At 42.6% G+C, this 22,777-nt stretch overlaps 1 protein-coding gene across 2 annotated transcripts in view; it reads right to left on the bottom strand.

Moving 5' to 3' along the window:
- Positions 1–22,266, bottom strand: part of FBXW8 (F-box and WD repeat domain containing 8) — a 113,886-nt gene extending 91,620 nt beyond the window's left edge. The window contains exons 1-2 of one of the 2 annotated variants that reach the window (XM_021007944.2): positions 20,903–22,266; positions 7,150–7,254 (exon numbers count right to left, since the gene is read on the bottom strand). In XM_021007944.2, the coding sequence (XP_020863603.1) occupies positions 7,150–7,254; positions 20,903–21,301 (504 nt within the window). In that variant the 5' untranslated portion in view covers positions 21,302–22,266. The remainder of the gene's footprint in view (positions 1–7,149; positions 7,255–20,902) is intronic. The other variant, XM_021007945.2, reaches the window with a different exon arrangement.
- Between the last annotated feature and the right edge of the window lie 511 nt (positions 22,267–22,777).

The raw sequence follows: 22,777 nt of genomic DNA, 5'->3' as shown, positions 1-22,777 counted from the left end.
TATTGCATCAAATTGTACGTGAAAAAAGCAAACCATTAACTGGGGCTTGGAAACATTTTGTTTGAAAAGAGATTTTTGTTGAAATGGTATATGTGGCACCAAGCCATGGCCTACACTGTGACAACAGATACAGGGTGAAACCCAACAAGGCACAGGAAAGTCAAGATGCAAACACTCCTATTTCTCTCTCAGTTTCAAATATTTTGACTGGCAATCTACTTGCTAAACACAAAAAAGTTAAATTAACGTACAAAGGGAATTACAACATCTGAGGCATCCAAATGTATGTCAAAGCAATGTCAATCAAGGGCAAATGTTGACTCAGTTTCCATATCCTAGCTTCTGTAATAAACAGGACACTTGAGCTACTTTTTTAAAAATGCTGTATGAGTTCTGGTCTTTTTGTTACAAATACCTGAAAGTCTTCCAGTTTATCAAATTTCCATTTTTTTAAATGTGTGTGGGGGGATTTTGGGGGGTGTGGGGGGGGGGATGGGAGACTCTTAGACAGGTGGGTGGGGGAGAAGATAAGGTAACAGGGTAAAAAGAGAGGCTGAGAAAGAAAATAGTGAGTAAAAATAAGATGGAAGGAAATTCACAAAAAGTAATTATAACTGAATGTGAATGGGATGTTTATAGCAGCTCTCTTTGTGGCGGCAAAGTACTGGAAATTGCAGGGATGTCCATCAATCTGGAAAAGGCCAAATAAGTTGTGGTGTATGATTGTGACGGAATTCTGCTGTGCTATAAGAATTGATGAGCTCCTTGACTTTAGAAAGGCATTGAAAGACTTGCACAAAATGATAAAGAGCAAAATGAGCAGAACCAAGAGAATACTGCATATGGTAACAGGGATATTGTTTTAAGAACAACTTTGAGTAACTAAGTCATTTTGACTATTATAAATACACAAATAAAAATAAAGGACATATGAAGAAGACCCAAAAAATCACTTTATGTATGAATATGGGTACAGATAGAAGGTAGAACTAAGGTAGAACTAAGACAAGCTTCTGCACAGGGCCTGCAAAAGAAGGCTTTGGGTTTTAAAGACAGACTCTGAACACAGACATACACATACATATGTGTGATGCATGAAGATACACAGACACAAAAGGCAGAAGAAGTCAGACGAGGATACTGAGGCTACTTACATCACTTTCTTGACCTAAACTGCCAAACCTGGCAGACAGGTTTAAGACTTAGTTGCCTCCAAAGATCAAATAATTGTTGTAAAGAAACTCATGGAATTAGAAGGGCCCTCAGAGAAAACAGAATCTTAGAGTCAGAATTAGGTTCAGTCTAATTTAACTCATGCTCTAATTATGAACTGTCCACAACGTTTCCAACAAGTAAACTTCCAGCTCCAGTGATAGGGATCTCATTATCCCCCAAGGCAGCCATTCCATTTTTAGACAGGTCTAATTGGGAAGTTTTTCCTTGTTTTGAGTTGAAATCTACTCCCCTGTGGCTTGTACCACTGGCTTGGTTCTAGGACCTTTTCCACTGAATTTTCAAATACTTGACAGCTATGTCTCCCCACCCCCTACCCACATTCCTAATTCCTCCAGCTGATGCTTGGCATAGTCGCTGGTCCCCTCACCATCCTGAATGTCCTTCTCAAATGTGCTATCCTAACACTTCAAATGCGAATATAACATTTCCAATGTGGCCTGCCCAGGGAAAAGTACAATGGGATTACTGACCCTCTCTTCCCTCCTCTCAGTGTTCCTTCTTCCAGTACGGGTCTGCCCTGATCAATGCATGTTTCTAGGATTCAATTCCAGTGAGGGGCCAGGTAGCAAGCATTTACCGAGTGCCTATCACTGCGTTGGTGCTGAGAGGGACAGAAGGCTTGCGTGCTCAGCAGGAAGCAGACTTTATGGCTGTGTTGGGAGAAAGCTGGGCAAAAGGCCTGTTTTTGTTAGGTAAGCCCCTGAGAATCTCCAGCATTTTAGGAGTACTCAACTCCCAGATAATGATAAGATTGGTCTTGCAAATATAAAAATGCTGCCTACTTCTTTAATAAACTGGACAGGAACAGGGAAAAAAACTTTTAAGAAAATAAATACATCTTGAAGGTTTTTTTAAAGCAATTAAGGAAAAGGAAAAGAAAAAATGCAGATTGTTCTAAAGCTTTCACAAATGTTTAAAAAACTCCCTCTCCACAAAGAAATCTATCTTATTTTGTGATTTCTAAAAATCAAATTATATTAAATCCAGCCAGTTTACAAGCTTAAATTTTCCAAAGGGCCTAACCTGACCTTTCTTTAATGCACCAGAACTGGCACGACACTCCCCTGTAAAAGCCCCACTGAGCGAGCCTCAGCTGCAAGAAGTCTCTAATAAAAATGTCTCCAGCATTTCACTTTACAACCCCACTGTGAGCTGCTGTGTTAAAAAAACAGCCCTTGGCTCCAGATCAGCTTGATTAGCTCTGCCTGAGTTGGGGTGAGGAGGCCCAGCAAGCAGAAAACAGAAGTTCTAGTTACGTGTTTACCAACGCTCCCATGCAAAGTCTGCTTGCTGAGGCCAAGCCGGGGAAGCTGTCAGACTCAAGCTCAATCCCGATGAGGGCGGCAAAGGTCATGTGTAACCCACTCCTGCTCACTTGGGCTGTCCCCAGAAGAGGAGGATGTTTTTAAGTAGGTCCACTCGCATCTCCAGAAAGAGGGGTGCGATTAGAACTCAGGCAGTTCAAGGTCAGCTCCAGGGGTCCCGAAACCTCCCCACCCTCCCTCCCCCAGCTCTCTGTTGAGATTAGTGGTTTCAGTTAAGTACTGATAGAGGCCTCATCCCCTCTAGGTCCTACCTGCCTATGGCTATGTGCACAGGACATTCTAAGACAAGCAGGACCTCAATATGATTTTCATGCTTTTCCTTAATTTGAGGATTTCAATAAGCAGGCTCCAAAGAGGCTCACGTTTTAGCCTTTTCTGTCAAGAGAAACAGCAACATCTCAACATCACAAACCTAACAGCTTATTTATCTTGATATCATTTATCTCCTGCTCTTCAATTCTATCAGCAACCGCTGAATCCTGTAATTTCTGTAACATCCATTAATTTTCTTTATTGTTCCTTTCTGCTAAGCCCAAAGAAATGAAATTCTCTCATACACAAAGGTGGACCCAGACATTTAACATATCATTTTCAGACACAGTTTAAGACTACCTCGCAGGTGCTAATGCAGGTGTGGTTACCAACAGAAGTCCTGACACCTGCAATTTATGTAAGTGGATAATGGCGACATACACCTGAAAATCACCCTCCACAGCTCTGCCTGACATTCTAACCGCTAACCTAACATTCAAATTTTTCATACACAGTGAAAACCATCTAAATGACAATTCCACAGTCACACTGTAGTTCATTTTTCTATGAGCCCCCCAGCACGATGCCTGGCATTTAATAACTGCTTGCTGATCGACTAAATAGATATGTGCCTTATCTCCCCCTACCAGACCCAGAGCTCCTTAAAGGCAGATGCCACGAGGTCTTATTTATCTTTTTGTATCTCCCATAGAGCTTAGCAAAGTATATCTGCACATAGTAGGTGTTTCATAAAGGTGTGATGAATGAACTTTGTTATTCTGTTGCTATTTTTTTAAATAGTCAACCAAGTATGACATCCTTTAAGCCCTAAATAAATGAGTAACACAAATGATACATAATCTAATGGAGAAATTTAAAGGGTTGGCAAATTCATCTATTCTCCTACAAACAGGGAGATTGTTTGAGTGGATTTTTCAATACCAAATCTTCCCTTCAACAGAGCACAATTCCCTTAGAGACCACTAAGCCCTCAACTAGAGAAAGCCAAGGCCTCAGGAGTGAAACATCTAGGACTCACATAGATCATAAGCTAGTAGAAAATGCTAAGACCCTAGCTTATAAAACCCAATAAAGCAGAAACAGAGGAGAGAACAGGGGAGACCAAAATCAAAGGAAAAGGATTTCTCCAACTACTTAATTTTCGGCACACTTGAATTTCCAAAGGCCCACACAATCAGGCTACTTTACTGCTAGTTACAAATTTGGCATAAAGAGCTAAGCAAACAGGTTTTCTCCAAGGGCACTCATATAGTTTACAATGCCAATTCAACAAAACTGGCTCAATTTCATTAAAATCCCAAGGGACCTACCTTCATTTAAAAAAAAGGACTTCTACAATAAAAATATAAAGCAGCAGGACATTCCATTCGACAGAAGGGTTTTTTTCTTGTTTCAAAAACAAAAACACCATGAGAAAAAATGAAAATGCCATTTATTTTTATTACTTCACCTTTCATTTTAACATTCAAAAAGTAAGCCAATTCTGTGTATAAACTACAAGCCTTTGGTAGGCATTTACTCTGAAAGCCTCACAAAATCCTGGCCACCTGGGGCACTGCACATTATTCAAGAGCTATACTCAAGAACATTTTCCAATTCTTATACATACTCTCTCTAAACCAGACTGGGGGGGGGGGAAGAAGTAAATCCAACTGACCAAAGGGGGAGGATTTCTGGTAGACAATTGGACTACTGTGTTGTAAATTAGCTTGTTCACACCTGCAGAATAATCTCACCAGCATAACCAATCTACCCTGAAACGCAGCCCTGTCCTCTAGAAAGGGGGATGTCTTTTTCTACAAGATGATATCTGTAACTGATAAACTCTTTGGACGAGAGAAGCAGCAGCAGATGTGAAAGCCACATGGCCCTCTCTCTACAAAGCAGGAGAGCAGAAAGCAATGCTCAAAGAAATGATTTCTTAAACAGCAGTTCCCTATCAAGAGAAAGATTTTATCTTCTAATGCTGACTTTTTATAAAGCATCTATTAAAGCCTATCCCAAGATTACAACTAATAGGACCCCAGCTGAAATCCAGCAATCGGACCCATCTAGCTACACTTTTATTTTCAGCCTTAGGGAATAGAGCCAATATGTAAAGTTAGACTCTAACAAATCAAAAGCCCAATGAGAATGAAAGTCAATACGGGTTTCCCTTGATAAATGGAAAAGAGAGGTTTCAACAGAATTTCCATAAAGTAAATTTCTATTGAATGAATCTTCTTTTCTAATCCATCTTCATCATATACTGAAGATGTGTTCTTCATGGGATCTCAGATCTAGAGCTGGAAGGGTCTTCAGAGGCCGCCTATTTTGCTACAAAAAAATCTGTACTGATTCAATACAAATTAAAAAATCCAACCCAATGTTTAAAAAGAAAAGACCTTTTGGAACACAGTAAGCCTTCTCAAATTCATATTTTAAACATCATAACTTCCCATTAAAATGTTAAAAATAAGAGTGTACTAAAATAAAGGGACAGGACAGGTATGGGAACTGGACCTGTGATTTCACTGGGATAGGGAACTCCCAGGTGAGGAAACTCCCTCTACCAATGCAGGTCAGCAGCTTCTCTGCATCTTAGATTCTTTGAGAGTTGCTTAGAACAGTGGTGTCAAACTCAAATAGAAACAAGGCCATTAAACCATACATAAGGATCCCTGCTGGTGGCATATGGACTTAGAACACCACACAGTAACACCGTGGATAGAGTGCCAGGCCTGGAGTCAGGAAGAACAGGGTTCAGTTTCAGCCTCAGATATTTTCTTAGCTGTGTGACCCTGGACAAGTCACTTGACCTTGTTTGCCTCAATCTCCTCATCTGTAAAATGAGCTGGAGAAGGAGCCAAGAAAACCCCAAATGAGGTCACAAGGAGTCAGACATGACCAAACAAAAAATGTTCTATTGTATTTTTAGTTATTTTGCTTAATATTTCACTAAGTGGTGTGTGTGTCTGACTTTAGAGCCACAGAGCTGGAGTGTGTCAGAGGAAAGGGTCTTAACCAGGGTCTTCCTGGCTCCAAGGTCAGTCCTCTATTAATTATGTCACCTCTGGTAAAATAACATCACACAAGAGAGAGAAAACCTGGCCCCTAAGCAGTCCCTGAGCCATCCAGAAAAAAGGAACTGGTTGTTCGTCTGAGAGATCAGAAGCATCCCTTCCCTAGAGCTCTTCAAGCACTTTTGGGGTACTACAGAAGAAATTCATGTCTGCATCTGGGATGATCCCTGAAACTTGCAAAATTGTTTCCAACGTACAATCAGGGCAGAAGCCGTGATCAATAAAGCTCTGAGAATTTCACTAAAGTTGCAAATCCCTCTCAGTATTTTTAATTTCATATTCCTTTGGTTTTTGTACATAACTCTCTATTATTTAAACTATACTCTTTCTAACATCTTTTTCTGAGAATACGTGAACAATTACAGTACCATAGAATGGGAGAAGGAAATAACACATACTATGGAAATGTCTAATCCTTGCTTGGCGATGGGAGATTCCTTCCAGAGTCTGTGGGTAGTTAGTCAACAGACTGCCTGACCGAGATTTTAAAAAAATAATCCTGTGCCAGTGCTATTTTTGCTCCCAACATCATCGTTCATTTAACTATTGGCAGGCATCTCTCCAGTAGAGACTGTTAGCACATCAATAGCACAAGTGACTGAACCTTGCAGAATAGTGATCCCTGTCATGTATTTTCTCCCTGTAACAAAGGGAGCCAAGTATCTGAGATGGCAGCAGCTCATCATGGTGAGACTGACAATATGGTGAGTACGAAGCACAGTAGGCACTTTGTTGTCGTTGTTCAGTCATGTCTGGCTCTTCATGGCTCCATTTGGGGTCTTCTTGGCAGACATGCTGCAGTGGTTTGCCATTTCCTTCTCCAGCTCATTTTACAGATGAGGAACTGAGGCAAATAGGGTGAAGTGACTTGCCCAGGGTCACCCTGCTAGTAAGTGTCTGAGGCCGGATTTGAACACAGGAAGATGAGTCTTCCTGACTCCAGGCCCAGCACTCTATCCATTCTGCCACCTAGCTGCCCCAGTAGGCACTTAATAAGTGTTTATTGAATTAAATTGACAAAGGGGTAGTGCAAAACACCCAAATTCTTCAAAGTGTGGAGGGTGTTATTTCTTCAAATGCATTCACAAAGATTCATTAATTCCATAAATTTTTAATTCTGTTCAGAAAAAATATTATTAAATAAAACCTATTTGTGGTTAAGCAGAACGCTGACATAAAACCGAAATTATTCGGATACCTGTTGCTAATCCCTGTGACTGGAAAAAAAACGACATCAGATAGGTAGGACTTACCTGAGCACACCTTCCCAGTTCAGTCCTGCCCAGATACTGAAATATCTTTAATGCCAGCTCATAAGGTAGCTGGATGTCAAAGAAGGGGATCTCGTTGATTTCATTCTGAAAAGAACAAAATAAAATCACTGAACATAAGCTTCACATTCCACAGTATGAAAACAGCTCATAATTAGCGTCCAGGTAATTACCAGGCATCCATTCCTAGGCAGAAATAATAGAGTTGTGCTGTTTTCTAAGTGAAGAGACAAATTCTTGCCATTCCACAGATCAGAAGCATGCAACTAATTCAGGGCTTAGCAACCTTTTTCAGATCCCTGACCCCTCAGGGAGCCCCCTGGCCAACCCCACCGTGCCCTTCTAGAATCTTAGAGACCAGATTCCACAATGCTTCAAAAAGGCAAAAACAGGTTCCCACATTACAAGCTAGGGAGCACGGCAGGAATCTGTGCAAAGCTTCACCCACTTCAAGGGGGTGCTTCCTGTTTCTACAAAGGCTGGAGCAAGCCAGTGGCAAAGAAAAGAGGCCTCAGAATCCAGGCATCCAGGAGCGAGAAACAGCTCTGGCTTCCAAGACAACTGCTGCTACCCCCAACTTGGAGGGTGAGACCCACACACTGAGAAAGCCTGATCTAATTCACTAAGTGTTTTCATTAGGAAAAAAAAAAGAGCAGGGTTGTGAAGAGGAATAAAAAGTAAATAAATAAAATGCAACTCTTAATTGAGGTAAATACCATCTTCCCTTTGCTGCTAGAAGAGCAGAGTTTCCTAATGCACTCAGGGGATTACACTGGTTAACCTGAGTGGGCCAATGCAAACAAAGCATTTCTTCTACTGTGTCATTTATTAATGCCGAGAAATTAGAGCTTGCTTGTCTTTAGTTAAGCAATTAGAGATGAGGTAACGGGCTTGATTTGAGAGAAAAGGCTGTCATGAAGTGCCTGCATACAAAGAGAAACCGAAGTGTCACAACAAAAAGAAAAATAGATCCTGTGCTCTCTTACACATGCACCGGCCTCGTTTAATTTTATACCGGGCAAAAATCACGCTCCGCATTCCACCAGCAGGTATGTACTTAATAAAACACAATCTTAAGCAGCTATGGCTGACTTCGGTGGTTTATCATCACAACAGACCAATCACTAATTCACCATTCCAAAGAATACATCCTTATTTGCTGAGTGGCTCTAGGCTTCAAACAGAGTCTCAGCTTCTAAAGAAATTATGGCTCTACCAGAAGAACTGTACACGGCAACAGTAAGGTGTAAGGATGGTCAACTGGGAAAGACTTGGCCACTCTGATCAAGACAGTGATCCAGGCAATTCCAAAGGACACGTGATGAAAAATGCCATCCACCTCCAAACAGAGAACGTTCTTACTCTCTTTATTTTTATTTTGTTTGTGTTTTCCTTTGCAATCCTGCTAATATGGAAATATGTTTTGCATTACTTCACATGTATAATCGATATCAAATTGCTTGCCTTCTCAAGGATGATGGAGGAGCAGAAGGGAGGGAGAGAATTGGGAACTTAAAATTTTTTTTAAAAATGATTAAGATTTTTTACATGTTAATTGGGAAATGTTTAACAAAATAATTAAAAATGTATTTTTTTAAAAGTGAACTTTAAAAAAATGTTTTGAACTTCCTCAAACTTAAGTCTGGAGAATCCCTGGAAATGTTCCAGTTCATGTAGGAGTCTGAGCCATGTGGGACCACCAGTGCAAAGACATGGAAACAAAAGAAGGAGAGTCGTATACATGGAAATGAGAGCAGGACAGTTTGGCTGGATCACCAAGTGCAGGAGGGGAAACAGTATCCAGGGAGGCTGGAAAGAATAAGATTCAGCTACAGTAGAGAATGGGAGGCCAGAAGATGTAGCCAGGTAAGAAAGGAGAAAGATTTGATGTAATTTGTGGGGTAGAAAGGATGAGAGATACTGTAGTGACAGAGAAGCACTTGGGTGTACAAGAAGAGAAAAGAATGTACCTGCAAAAGTTCACGTGCAAAAGGAGGGCCTTGACCAAAAATAATAGGAAGCCCTTCATGAAAAGCAGTGTTTCTCCAACTATGTTTTATTAGCCTCCGAGGGAGTCAGAAAACAATTCCAAAGGGGTCCATGTGTGAGAGAGGAAAATGTGTCAGGAAATAAACATAAAGTCTGTGAGTTACTACTAAGGCTGGAACAGGCCTCTGGGGAAAAACACCAAGTGAACAGCAGCGGGTCAGTCCTACTAGAGGACCTGAAGGGAAACCCATTTCTGTTTTTCCTTAAGCACTAGGATTGGCTAGCACATCACCAAGGTTCTCCACTCTAACTCAGGGTTAAGAAAGGATTAAGAGTGTTAAATATTTCTTCTCATTACACAACCAGGGCACGTGCTGAAGAAGTCCACCACCCTCCTCCTAAATAAGCCTGGTCTTGCTCTCCCCTCTCTCAGGAATGTCAGGCCTTGCTGGTGCCTTCTTTCAGAGAATCTACTCCCAAAGTCCTCATCTCTCACCTGGCTGCACTCACTGCTTTGGGATTTCTCTGACCAAGTTCCCCACCAAGCCCCAGGATAACCTCATCATCCTGTAAGATCCCACCAGCGCCCTCTGCCTGTAGGATTGGTGAGGACGGGTGGGGCCATGAACTCCAAACCCTCACTCAAGGAAGGAGCTCGGCTCAGCACATCCCATTCTGGAAAATGGCTCTACTTTGGGCCATCTCTGACTTCGCTGCTAAGGCCCCACTTTGGGTCCATTCTCCTCCTCCTTTTCTTCCCCTCTCCCCACACCTCTGTTTTGTCTACCCCTGTTAGATCATAAGTTCATTGAGGCCAGGGACTGTCTTTCTTTTTTTCATATTTGTATCCCTAGTGCTTAGCATTGTGCCTAAAACATATCAGGCCCTTAATAAATGTTTATTCCAAAGGGGCTTGCTCCCCACAGGTTCTGGGCTTAACATGTTCAAGGCAGAAATCATCTTCTTCCCCCTCACCCTGACCTGTTGCCCTTCTGAACTCCTGTTTGGAAAGCACTGCCATCTGTTTAGATCCTCAGGGGTTCAGCTCCTCACACTCCCTCACCCACGTATCCTATTACTAAATTTTATTGTGGCCAACTTCACATCTCTCCTTTCTGTTTTCTTCTCTCCACATACAGACCACTGCTCCAGTTCAGGCCTTTCTCACCTGTCTAGACAATCATAGAATGGCCTTCTACTTGGTCTAGCAGCCACAAGGCTCTCTTCACTCCAACCCCTCCTCCACAGAGTGGACAAAGTGATTTTCCTACAGCCTAGGTCTGACCATGTCTCCCCCTTCACCTCTCTCTCCTTTGTTCCACAAACTACAGTAGCTCCCTATTACTTTTAAGATAAACACCTCTATTTGCCCCTTTTCCAGCCCCCTCTCCTCATGCTGTGATCTAGCCAGCCAGCCCACCTGCTCCTCCTGAAATGCTCTGGCTCTTCACATCTACTGCCTAGAACTCCTGGCTTCCTTCAACACTCAGCCCAAGCACCGCCTTCTACCAAAGACCCTTCCCAGCCTGCCAGATGCTAATGCTTTTTGCTTGAAGGTTCCCCTGGATTATCCAATGGAATAATGGACATATTTATATATAAAGTGCTTTACAAACCTTAAAGTTTCATATGAATGTTAGATATCATTATTTACTTCATACATATTTTTTATCTATCTATAAATGTCCATGTTGTCATCATTAAAATGCTCCTTGAGGACATGGACTGTTACAGCTTCTTCATTTTACCCTCAATGCTTACACAGTGCCTGCCTGGACACAGTACATAAAATGATGGATTAAACAGGAGGATCCCTCCGGTTGACTTCCTTCTCCCTCTGATCTATGCCATGATCTATGATAACCATAAACCAACAGCAGGACCCAGGAGCTTAGCTGGCAATGGCACAGAGCAGACAATGAAGGAAATTTAGGTTTGTCAGGAAATCTTCCCACCAATGACAGCTGTCGCAAGGTGGGCTGGGCTGCCTCGGGAGGTGATGGCTATTCCTCACCAGAGGTCTGCAAGCAGAGGCTGAATGACCACTTGTTGGATATGCTTTAGTGAGGATTCTTATATGGCTAGGGGTTAGATTGGATGGCTCCTGAAATCTCTCCCAACTCTCAAATTCAAATGCACTGATTACGTGAATAGGCCTCAGATTCCCAGGCCATCCTCTTGGGGATTGGGGAGGCATTCTAGGAAAATCCTAGTAATGGGCAAAAGGAAGAATTCTGAACAAATGGAGATAGATAATATCAGGATCGCTCGATAGCAGAAAAAGGCACAGAAAGGCAGCTGCTTGGTATCAGGGAGGTCTCAGGAGAGCAGTAGGTAGGTTTCTCAGAAAGCAGGAGTGTATACAGGCGATGATGGTTGGGGGGAAGCAAACAAAAAACAGAGACTGAGCTACGGGAATGGGATTCAAGTATAAAACTCCAAACCCTGTGAAGCCTGAGGAGAATAAGGCAGGGCCTCAATTCGGAAAAACTGGGGTACCATGCAGGGAAGCCTCAATCTTGTGGGAAAGGGTGAAGCAATAAGACAGCGACTTTGAAAACTGGGGTAGAAACACTTGATCAGAAGAAATAAGAAAAGAACCTTGGTATTGGAGCTAGGACACAAGGTCAAAATGAGACTAGCAACAGGCTTATCTGACATCAAGCCATTGGGTTATAAATCCATGGGTTCTTATATTCCCCCTGCTGAGGGTATGGACTGGTACCAGAGCCTGGGACAGAGCCTGAGACAGACCAGTAAAGGAACCAGACCAGTCATTGCAACAGGTAACCCTTCCATTGAAGGTTCAGTATCTCCTTTGTCCTCCTCTCTTTCCAAAAAGTAAAATCTTTTCTGATTCTAATAAAGGCAAAACAGATTCCTATACTGGAAGAGGAGATAGGAGGGCTTCTGTCACTAATTTTGAGTAATCCAAAATTCAATTCAAATGAGATAATGCGCATATAGCCCTGTGTGAAACTGAAAGCACTACATAAATGAATATTAATCATAAAAACAATAACTCAAGAATGTGTTCGTGGATTTCACTGCACCATGTTGACCTGTGCACTACTGGAATTCTACTAGGGATGTTTTCAGTGAGCCTACAGAAGAGGAGCTTACTTCATACTAATATTCAACTACAAAAGCAACTATTTTATCCATTTGTGAAATTGTCCGTGGAAAATTAAATATGAAAGAATAAGACTGGGAGAGTGACTAGTGCCAAGACTGTTTCTATCTGAATTCCACAGAAAACAATGAGAAGATGATATAATAATAATCTGAAAAATATTATAGTGCCTACAATGTATAAAGCCCAATGATGGAGGGGAAGGGAGAGGTGCTGCATGAGCTAATTTTGTGCAGTCTTATGGTTCTCTGCCCTGCCAGAACCCTCCCTCAGCCACAGATGGACCAATCTGAAAAAAAGATAAGGAGAACTCCTTCCCACAACAGGGCTGCGCTCCCGACTACAAAGTAAACTACAATGATGGCAGTCTTATACATCTTGGTGGCTTCAGAGAGCTACGTTTAAACAGACAGAGATAAATAAATATATATGTGTATGTATGTATGTATGTATGTATGTATGTATGTATGTGTGTATATATATGTATGTATGTATGTATGTATGTGTATATATATATATGTATGTATGTATGTATGTATGTATGTATGTATGTATATATCTCCAAAAAGGGAGGACTATATAGCTATTAGGTACAGCCATTTGGTGAAACGGTCACCCTATAAAATATTAGTGACCCCAATACTTTTGAGGAATAATACTAATTAATCTCTCCAAGGCATATGTGGAAGTATGGTGTGATGAAAAGAGTATTTGACCTGGGAGTCAGGAGAGACTTAGATTTGGATCCTGCCTCCAAAAGTCACTTAAACACTCTGGGCCTCAGTTTCTTCATCTAGAAAATGAAGATGATAATAATACCTATAGGCTCTCCCTCCCAGGACTACTGGGAAGACCAACTGAGCTAAAGTATGCAAAGCACTGAGCAGACCTATGGAAATATCAGCTATCATTATCATCCTATTACATTAAGAATTATCAAAGTTATAGGGGCTCATCAGACCAAGAAGATTTCTTCAAACTTAAGGAAAACACTCTTTCAGTGGCACATATACCAAATGTTTCCTGTTGATGGCGAAAGAGGAATTTTTTTTTGTCCAATTGCTCATATATTTATTCTTTTCTTAAATCAAACCTATTTATATTTGTATTTAAAGGTATAGAAGCCTCCTCAGTCTCTACTGCATAGGTAGGTCAAGCCAAAAACACAAAAGGGTAATGTTACTTTGTTACTTCAAAGTCACTCAGTACTCAATTTTCCCAAAGTCTACTGGCCTTATTCCAAAAGGCTTGGTGGAAATTGCAAATAGATACATCCCCAGGGAGAGAGAGTTGCACTCCTATGTGCTAATGTAATACTAATTCTGTAAATGGATTAGTTTTGTGCCTTACTGTCAGAAATTTAATCTGCCTCCTCATTTTTTTTAAAAAGGGATAATTAGTAAGAGCCAAATCAGTCAGAAGTAAGGAAATTGACTTTCTTCTTAATTTCTTCTCCAATGTAAACCTTCAGGGAAAACAGGACAAAAGAAAATTTCCCTAAGTGTTTTTTTTGAGAGAAAAGTAACTATAACTATGATCAAAAAATGTTCATGCAATTACAATAAAATACTATGTGACTAAAAGCTTCTTCTTTCTAAAGCAGTTTATCTTGATTACTTTCACTACTGGCAAAAGCTAAGTAAGCACAAGCTAGTACAATCAAATGTAATGGATGAAGCTAGCCTCCCCAAAGCCCTCCTCTTGAGTGCTGCTGAAAAACAATAGGAGAGCAAAAGTCTGAAACTGTCAAAATTAAGTTTCTACATATTTCTATCACACCACCTACAGATTTATTTCAAAGAAATAGCTAATTAGCATTTATATGGCACCACATCTTATCTCATTAGATTCTCCCAACAACACTGTGAGGTGGGTATTACCATTATCCAATACTTAGCACAGTGCCTGACACACAGTAGGCACTTAATAAATATTGATTGATAATCCCTATTTTCCAAATGTGGAAACTGAAGCTAAGAAAGCAAAGGAACTTGCCTAGAGTCACAAAGCCAGTAAGTATCTGAAGCTGGATTTAAATTCAGTCTTCCTCCAAGTCCAAGGTCTACTGCACCACCTAATTGAAACCAAATTCATTCATTCAACAAGTACACACAGAGTCCTTACTATGTGCTCAGCACTGAGCTAGATGCTATGAGCAATACAGAAAAAGAATAAGACATTATTCCTAATAAATACTTCTTGACTGAGTGGTTCCTAATTTCCAGAAATTTACAATTTAGGTGAGCAAGACCACACATCAAAAATTAAAGAGGACTATAGGGCAACGTAGGCAATCTCCAATTATGAATATATTTCCCTTACCAAACTTTGCAGATTGGAACTCACTTTCCCACTGAAATAATGTTATAAAAAGAGGAGTTAGGTTTTGAAGCTAGCCCATCAAAGCCTATTTAACTCATAATACAGACAAATGGTGGCACTGTAGAACCTAATCACCACTACTGCACACTTTCTAGAAAGAAACGTTTTCCCATTTCTACCTGGAGGTGCCAGAAACACATTTTCCCTTACCATAATAATATTGCTTCCAAGACACAAAAACTCTCACATGCTTATAAAAGATATACACACTTTATCATCCCAAACAATCAACCTTCCTCTAGCAGGAAGCTCCTAGAGTGAGAGGAGAGCTTAGAGGAGAGGAAAGAGTAGAGAGGTGGCACCTGAAAAGGGTTGAGCTCAAGTCTAGTAAGGGTCCCGGGGGGGGGGGCAAAGAAAATTCAGGGGTTCATTTCACAACTGCTTCCACCGGAACTGATGAGAGTGGGATGTGGTCTCACTAGGAGGTAGATAAGGAGGACTAGAATGGGCTAGGATTTCTAGGGAAGCAGGAGTTCTACAGGGAAAGGGCAATGGCTTCCAAGACACTAGCTTGCACTAGTAGCAGAGGCAGCTGTAGCTAGGGCTTTGGAGAAAAACAGTATGGTATTGGGAAGGGCCAAAGTGACTCACTTACACATCAAGTCCTAAGCACAGGAACTGCCTGTATGTGACTGTCAAACAAGCAGTATAAACATTACATGCTTTGAGTACAGAGGAAAGAAAAATCCCTGTGGAGCAGAGAAGTACAGAAAAGCTTTATGGAGAGGGTGACATTTGAGTTAGGCAAAATCTGCATGTAGGACAGAAGTTATCACAGGAGAGTTAATTTCTTGTTTCAGCATTGATTTATTTTTGGTTTTTTTTTTATATTTTACACTACCCAGACCTGTAACTGATTTATTTTTGTTTTTTTTTTTATATTTTACACTACCCAGACCTGTAGCTGATATCTAAATGTCTAAAATGTGCAAGTTAGGGAAATAATTTATTTCTATCTCAGGAATGAAAAAAAGATGACCATTAAATTAACTTTCTCATCTGCAATCATAAATATGCTTGATGAAATGCTCTACTACTACAGATATTTTCAAGTATTATCAGTGGCTGATATTGAAAACTGTTTATAAACTGGAATAAAATACCTTGCCAGGCTCTAAAATGCTAACTGTAAATTTCTGTATGATACTGATGGTTGGGAAAGATCAGTCCCCACATATAAGCAGGTTTTTATTGAATGTCATACATTTTTAGGACGTGAATAAACCTATGGGTGGGTTGTAGGGCCTTTGATAGCACGTGTAGCAACAATTCACATTCAAATATAATTTTGAGATTCTATTAATGACAAGAACTTTGGATGATATAGAGTACAAATATGAGTGTTGTGGTGCACTAGGTGCAACCTTTGAGCTAATCACAGAACCACTCAGGGTTTCTGTTTCCTCACCTTATAATGAGAACTTGACTAAATGATCTATCTCTAAGATCCCTCCTAGCACAAACACTTCGATAATGATAATAAACAATTTCATTTGTTCATTGTTTTCCACACTGACTGGCCTAAAACGAAGGAGGGGAAATGCAGGCAGAATTCATCCCAACAGAGAGGGAGAAGGACTGTAGCTCTGTTGAGGTTTGCCCCAACATGACCAGGTGAGGATGGAGAAAGAACAGAAAAGGGGCAAAGAAGGAAGGCACCTGCTACCAGTGGCATCCTGCCCAGGAGTGTGACTGTCTTCTCTGCATCTGAGTAACTAAATACGAAGAAGAAGATCAATTGATCACTTAGTATATTCCTAACTCACCATCTAAGATGAGATGATTTCCAACTGCTATGATTAAAAGCTTCATGGGCAGAGATAAGACTCAAAGGAAGTCACTGCTGAGCTTTCATTTCCACCGAATTGCAGTTGGCTATCAAGGCCCTGCCACTCTTTAAATACATAGCTCTTCCCAGTCAACACTACACTCTATGAAGACAAAGCTCTTAAGTTACAAAGATCTGCATGTGCTCCCCAAGGGTGGAAAAATAAAAGATCAAAAGACAGTTTAATTATTTTTTTCCATGTTAGCAATTCCATCTCTAGTGGAAACTTTATACTGGAAGAGAATATATTTTAAAATAACATAATACAACCAAAATTAGTGTGCTTCAACTACAAAAAAAGGGCAGGTAGGTGGCACAGTGGATAGAGTGCCCGGCCGGAGTCAGGAGGTCCTAAGTTCAAATGCAGCCTCAGACACTTACTAGCTTCTTGATCCTGGGCAAGTCACCTAACCCTGTTTGCCTCAGTTTCCTCATCTATAAAATGAGCTGGAGAAGGAAATAGCAAACCCCTCTGGTATCTTTGCCAAGAAAACTCCAAATGGGGTCAGGGAGAGTTTTACATGACTGAAATGACTTAACAACAATTGCTAAAAGAAAACCAGTGCACTTTGGAGAAAGGACTTTTTACATTCGCACAACTGAGTTGTAAAGGGGATCAATTCCCTTTCATTATTTCACCAGAATCAACATTACTGATATTTCTACATAGACCCAAAAGGGAATAAGTAGTTTCAGTTTTAAGAATAAAATAAATTATACTTCATAAATGGCTCAAATAAGGATTCTGTGGTAGAGAAAACAGAGAGAAAGAAGTAAGACCTCTTAACATCATTATCCAAGTTGAAGAAATCAAACAGGTCCAGTGTCATCTCTAAGCCATAACAACATTCCTCTAAGATAAGAGTTACATTTCCATTTAGAGTGGCACTATTGAAGATTCCGAAGCCTTGGGTAAATAGAACTAATAAGTTGTAAATATTGGATATTAACCACTGCAGTGTTTACTACATAGACCACAGTTAGGCATGCCCCAGAATCAATTTCTCCACTAAAGGACAGCTCCTTTGAGTAACCTGACAATTTCAGGGGAATTTCAGTCCTAAATCTCTGAGGACTTTTTCTAGACGGTACCTCTGACTCATCACAGTCTGCTCTGAATTAGTCATATGTGTCCACAAATAATTTCCCTATAATTAGATTGTAAGTTTTTTCAGAACAAGGACTACCCTACTTCATCACTATGTCCCCATTACCTCAGATGCATGGAAAAACTCATTCACTCAACAAGCATTTTACTTATTTAAATAGCCTCTACTTTTATATCACCTGGGTACACTGCCCACTGTACCCCTCTTCTCATCTCTTCCCAAAGAGCCTAAAGAAGAAGGAGGAAGAAAAAAAATAGTTCAGCAAAACCAACCAACATCCATAAGTCTAAATTTATGTGCAGCATTCCACATCTGTTGTCCCCTACTTCTGAAAAAAAAAGGGAAGGGGCAGTATTTTCTCCTATTGTTTATTTGGGGCCAAGTGTCAACAAGAATTTTATTAAGTGCCTCCCAGATGCCAGGCACAGGGTTAGGTGCTGGTGATACAAAGACAAAATAGTCCTTGGCCTGAAAGAGTCTACATTATAGGAATTCAGCAACATGGGTTCTTTTACTACTAAAGCAGACAGCAACCGCTCCGTCCTCTATTATAGGCAACACTCATTTAGTGTTTTAAGGTTTGCAAAGCGTTTTACGAATATCTCATTTGATCCTCATAACAACTCAGGCAGTAGGTGCTATCCCCATTTTACAGATGAGAGAGCTGAGGTATTAGCACTTGCTGTCTCTCTCGCCTGGGATTCTCTCCCTCCTCACCTCGGCCTCCTAACTTCTCTGGCTTCCTTCAAGTCTCAGCTAAAATCTCATCTTCCACAGGAAGCCTTTCCCAACTCTCTTTAATGCTAGTGCCTTTTAAAATTTACTTTGTATCTGTCTTGTTTAAACATAGTTGTTTGCATGTTGTCTACCACATCAGATTGTGAGCTCCTTGAGGGCAGAGGTTGTCTTTTATCTTTCTTTGTATCCCCAGCTGAAGTGCTGGCACATAGCAGGTGATTAATAAATGCTTGTTAACCAACTGGGACAAACTTGCCCAGGGTCCCATAGCCAGGAAGTGTCTGAGGCTGGCTTTGCGCTCAGGTCTTCCTGACTCCTGGCCCAGAGTCTTTCCTCTGTGCCACATACCACAGGTTTAGACTTAGTGGAGCCTTTTGAGAGCTCATCTAGTTTGACCTTCTTGTGTTAAGGATGAAGAAAATGATGGCCAGAAAAGTTAAATGACTTCCCCAAGCTCACTTAAGTCATAAGTGCAGAGTCAGGATTAAAACCCAGGACCCTGACTCCAAATCCCATGTTCTTTCACTGCTCTAACTGCCTCCCTCCTATGCTATCATGGCCAAAATCCTATCAACCTCATGGCGAACCTTCTGGTTAAGGATCTGACCTCAGCTACAACAATCCTCCAACAAACACAGTGATCACTAAACACAAAACCTGTTTGGTCCAGTTGGACTTCCCACAGTTCGTACTCCAAAAGCAAAGCATTCAAGAACTCTGGGTCATCATTATCATCATCACTGCCATTTAAATGTCATTTTAAAAGCCACTTGGAATTATGCAAATACAGTGTCTAACATGTCTATATACTTTGACCTAGAGATTCCATTAATGGTCTTAAACTTCAAGCAGGGCATTGACAAGAATTAAGTCTCCATCCCCATAACACCAAAATATTTATAAAATCACTTTTTGTGATAGTAAAGAATTGGAGACAAAGAGATGTCCTTCAACTGAGGAATCGCTAAACAAATCAGTACATGAGTGTAATGGAATATTACTGTGTTGTAAGAAGTGATAAATGAGATGAATACAGAGAAGCATGAAAAGATCTATATGAACTGATGCAGAGTGACATCAGCAGATTCAAGAAAACAATATACACAACCATTTGCGATAATTAAAATGGAAAGAACAACCACAAACCCAAACGGTCAAAAGCAAATTAGAAAGAACAAGCAAGGCTCAAAAGAAGAGACACTGGGGATCCACAGAGGTGGGAGGTCCCCACATATTGCACATTGCAGGGTTGTTTGTGGACTTTTTCCAAAAGTATTGATCTATTGTGCTTATTTTTTCCTCTTTTCTTTCTTTCTTTTTTTGTCATTAAAATAATATTTATTATATGGGATGGCTCGGGGGGGGGAGAAGGGTGAGACACTGGAAAACTACAGAGATATAAAAGACAAAAGATGTCAATAAAAACTTTTAATTTAAAAAATAAAATAAATGGTGCTTTAAGGTTTGAAAAGCATTTAGTATACATATACCATTTTATCCTGTGAGATGAATAATTACAAGTAGAATAAGAGTGCTAAATTCCTTTCTGTTCTTCATTTTGTATCCCCCACACCCAAAGCTATACCTTGTACAAATGTACAATTGTATTATTATCTCCATTATACAGATGAAGAAAAGGAGGTTAAATGACATACAGCTCAAGTCACAAAGCTAGTGTTAACAGTCAGGTCTGATTTAAAACCCACATCTTTAATGGAGGTTTCCACATAGTAGCTGCACAACCTTTAGCTTTCCAGTGACTAAAATGTCCTACACCCTTTGATCTAGAGATCCCAGCAACAGGCATATACTTGAAGGCCATCAAAAACAGAAAGAAAAGCTCTATAAAACCAAATATCCATAATGTGACTTTGGGTGGTAGCAAAGAACTGGAAACAAAGGGGGTACCTAATGACTAGGGCAGAGTTAAATGATGGTACATGAATGTAATGGATTATTGTGCCCTAAAAAATGAATAGGAAGAAATGTGAGAAACACATCAATAAACAATAATTCAATAAACATTTACAGAGCGCCGACTAGGTGACAGGCCCTCAACGCATTAAGACAAAACTAGGAAAGCAATAGACACAATGACTCCAACAGCTCAAAGGCCAGTAAACTGTAACTGAACAACCGAAAATGGGGGTGGGGGGGAATCTCCTCTTTTGTTGCGGGAGGCGGGGTAGCTACAGGTAGCATGTCACCTTCTGTGAGGCAGTTGTGCGGGTGGCTTTTGCTGCACTGTTTTTTTGGGTGAGGCTCCATGAGTGTGGAGATGGGCACACCCACACATGCATGCGACCTACAAGCAAACCGCATCGATAAAGCTGTTGTAAAGGTAGCTTGCTGAAACTTCTGCATGTTTATTCTAATGTGCATCTCAGTCCGGTATTTAAAAGTGTGGTCGTCTAGCAACTGGAGGGGAGAAGAGGCGGGGGCCGAAGGGGGAGGAGCCAGCTCTCAGACTCCGATTGGGCCGGGGGCGCGGGGAGGGAGTTTTAAAAGCAGACCCAGGCCCCGTCTGTGCCAACCTGGAGACGCGGAGACACCTACCAGGTCTCTGATGAGCTGCTCCAACAGCCGGTCGCCGCCAGCGCTCTCGGGGTGCTCGGGCTGCGGGGCCTCGGGGGTCTGGGGGACCCGTCCCCCACTGGGGCAGGAGGGCCCCCCGGCGGTCCGGGGCGGGGGCGGGGCCAGCGGGCACTCCCCGCCCTCCAGGAGGCTCTTGGCCAGTTCGAAGTAGCCCTGAGCAGCCCGGGGCGGCTGGGCTGGGGCACCCCCGGGGGCGGCCCGCACGGCCCCGCAGCTGCCCCACTGCGACACCGGCTCGGGCTCCCGGGCCGCCCCCGCCGGCCCCTCTCCGCTCCGCCGCCGCCTCTTGGCCGGCCCCTCTCGGAGGGCCAGCTCCTCCCGCCAGCGGCGGCGGAACTCGTCCAGGCCGGCCTCGGCCATGGGGGGCGCGGCCCCAGCCCCCCTCTCACCGCGACAGGGGCGCCCTCACCCCGATATCAGAGGAACCCTCTGTCAAGATCAAGGGGATCCTGCACCCCGAGATAACGGGGACCCTCACCCCGAAATCAGGGAGACCCTCTGTCAAGATAAAGGGTAGCCTGTAGCCTGAGATAAGGAGGACCCTCTGTCAAGATAATGGGAGACCCTCACCCCGAGATAAAGGGGACCTTCCTTCAAGATGGAGGACCCTTTACCCTTAAAGGGGAACCGTCATTCCAATATCAAGGGGACTCTCACCTGGAGATAAAGGGAGACACCCCGAGATAAAGGGGACCCTTACCCCAAGATCAGAGAGACTATCACCCTGAGATAGAAGAAATCTGTGCCCGAAATAAAGGGGAACCCTCATCAAGATAAAGTGGGACCCTGTTCCTCACCCCAAGATCAAGAAAGGAACACAGCGAAATTTAAAAGGACCCCGTCACCCCCAAATCAAGAGGGGTGCTCATTGTGGGATCAAGGAGGACCCCTCACCCAGAGATCAAAAGAGGAACTAACACTGCAATCAAAAGAACCCCTCACGCCGAGATCAAGGGAGATTCACCCCCTAATTGAAGGGAGTGAGCCCCACGATCAGGACTCCTCACCCCCAAAACTAGGGGAACCATCACTGAGATCAAGGACTATATATCCCAAGATAAAGGAGACCCTCACCCCAAGATCAAGAGGGAAGCTGTCACGCTGAGATCAAGGGGGACCCCTCACCTTGAAACCACAGGAAGGGAATCCCTTTACCCCAAGATCAGAGGAAATGAACCCTCACCCCAAAAACAAGGGGTCCTACCGAAGATAAAAGGGAGGCCCCCATTCACCCCCAATTTAAAGGATTTCCATTTACCTCCAAATGGGGCCCCTCCCCCAAGACCCCAAAGAGGGGATGCGCCCCCGAGCCTGTCCGGTCCCACCTCCCTCCCTCGCCCCAGCTCCGCTCGCCCCCACGGGGAGCCCCACCCACGTCCCTGCCGCCCCCCGAGGCCGGACCCTCTCCCCCCAGCCCAGCGCCGGCGTCTTCCTCGGTCTTCTCCGGAACTGTCCTTCAAGGACAAAGGTCCGCCATCGGAGCCGGAAACCGACGCCTCGGTCCTTGGGTTCCGGGTGGTCTCGGGGCGCATGCGCGGCCCTGCCCCCTTCCCTCCTCCCAGCGCGTTCCCGCAGTCTGACCCAGCTGGGACCCAGACTGCCCGGCTGTCAGTCCAGGAGGGCAAGGGGCGGGGCTTTGTGTGCGCGCTGCCGGGGGGTGGAGGGCGAGGGATGAAGGGGTGGCCGCGTCAGTCAGTCAAGCTGCGTTTATCGAGCTCCTACTGTGTGCGGGGACTGAGCTAGGCGCAGAGGCACTGGACAGACACCCCCTCACTGCTTCCCAGTTTCCTCAAATACTACTGGGAATTATCCTGGATCAGTCCAGCAAACGTTATT

Source organism: Phascolarctos cinereus, unplaced genomic scaffold, assembly GCF_003287225.1.
Source record: "Phascolarctos cinereus isolate Bilbo 61053 unplaced genomic scaffold, phaCin_HiC Scaffold_4;HRSCAF=312, whole genome shotgun sequence".
Lineage (NCBI taxonomy): Eukaryota > Metazoa > Chordata > Mammalia > Diprotodontia > Phascolarctidae > Phascolarctos > Phascolarctos cinereus.
The sequence above is the reverse complement of the archived record's forward strand: the minus strand, read 5'-3'. Positions and strand labels throughout refer to the sequence as shown.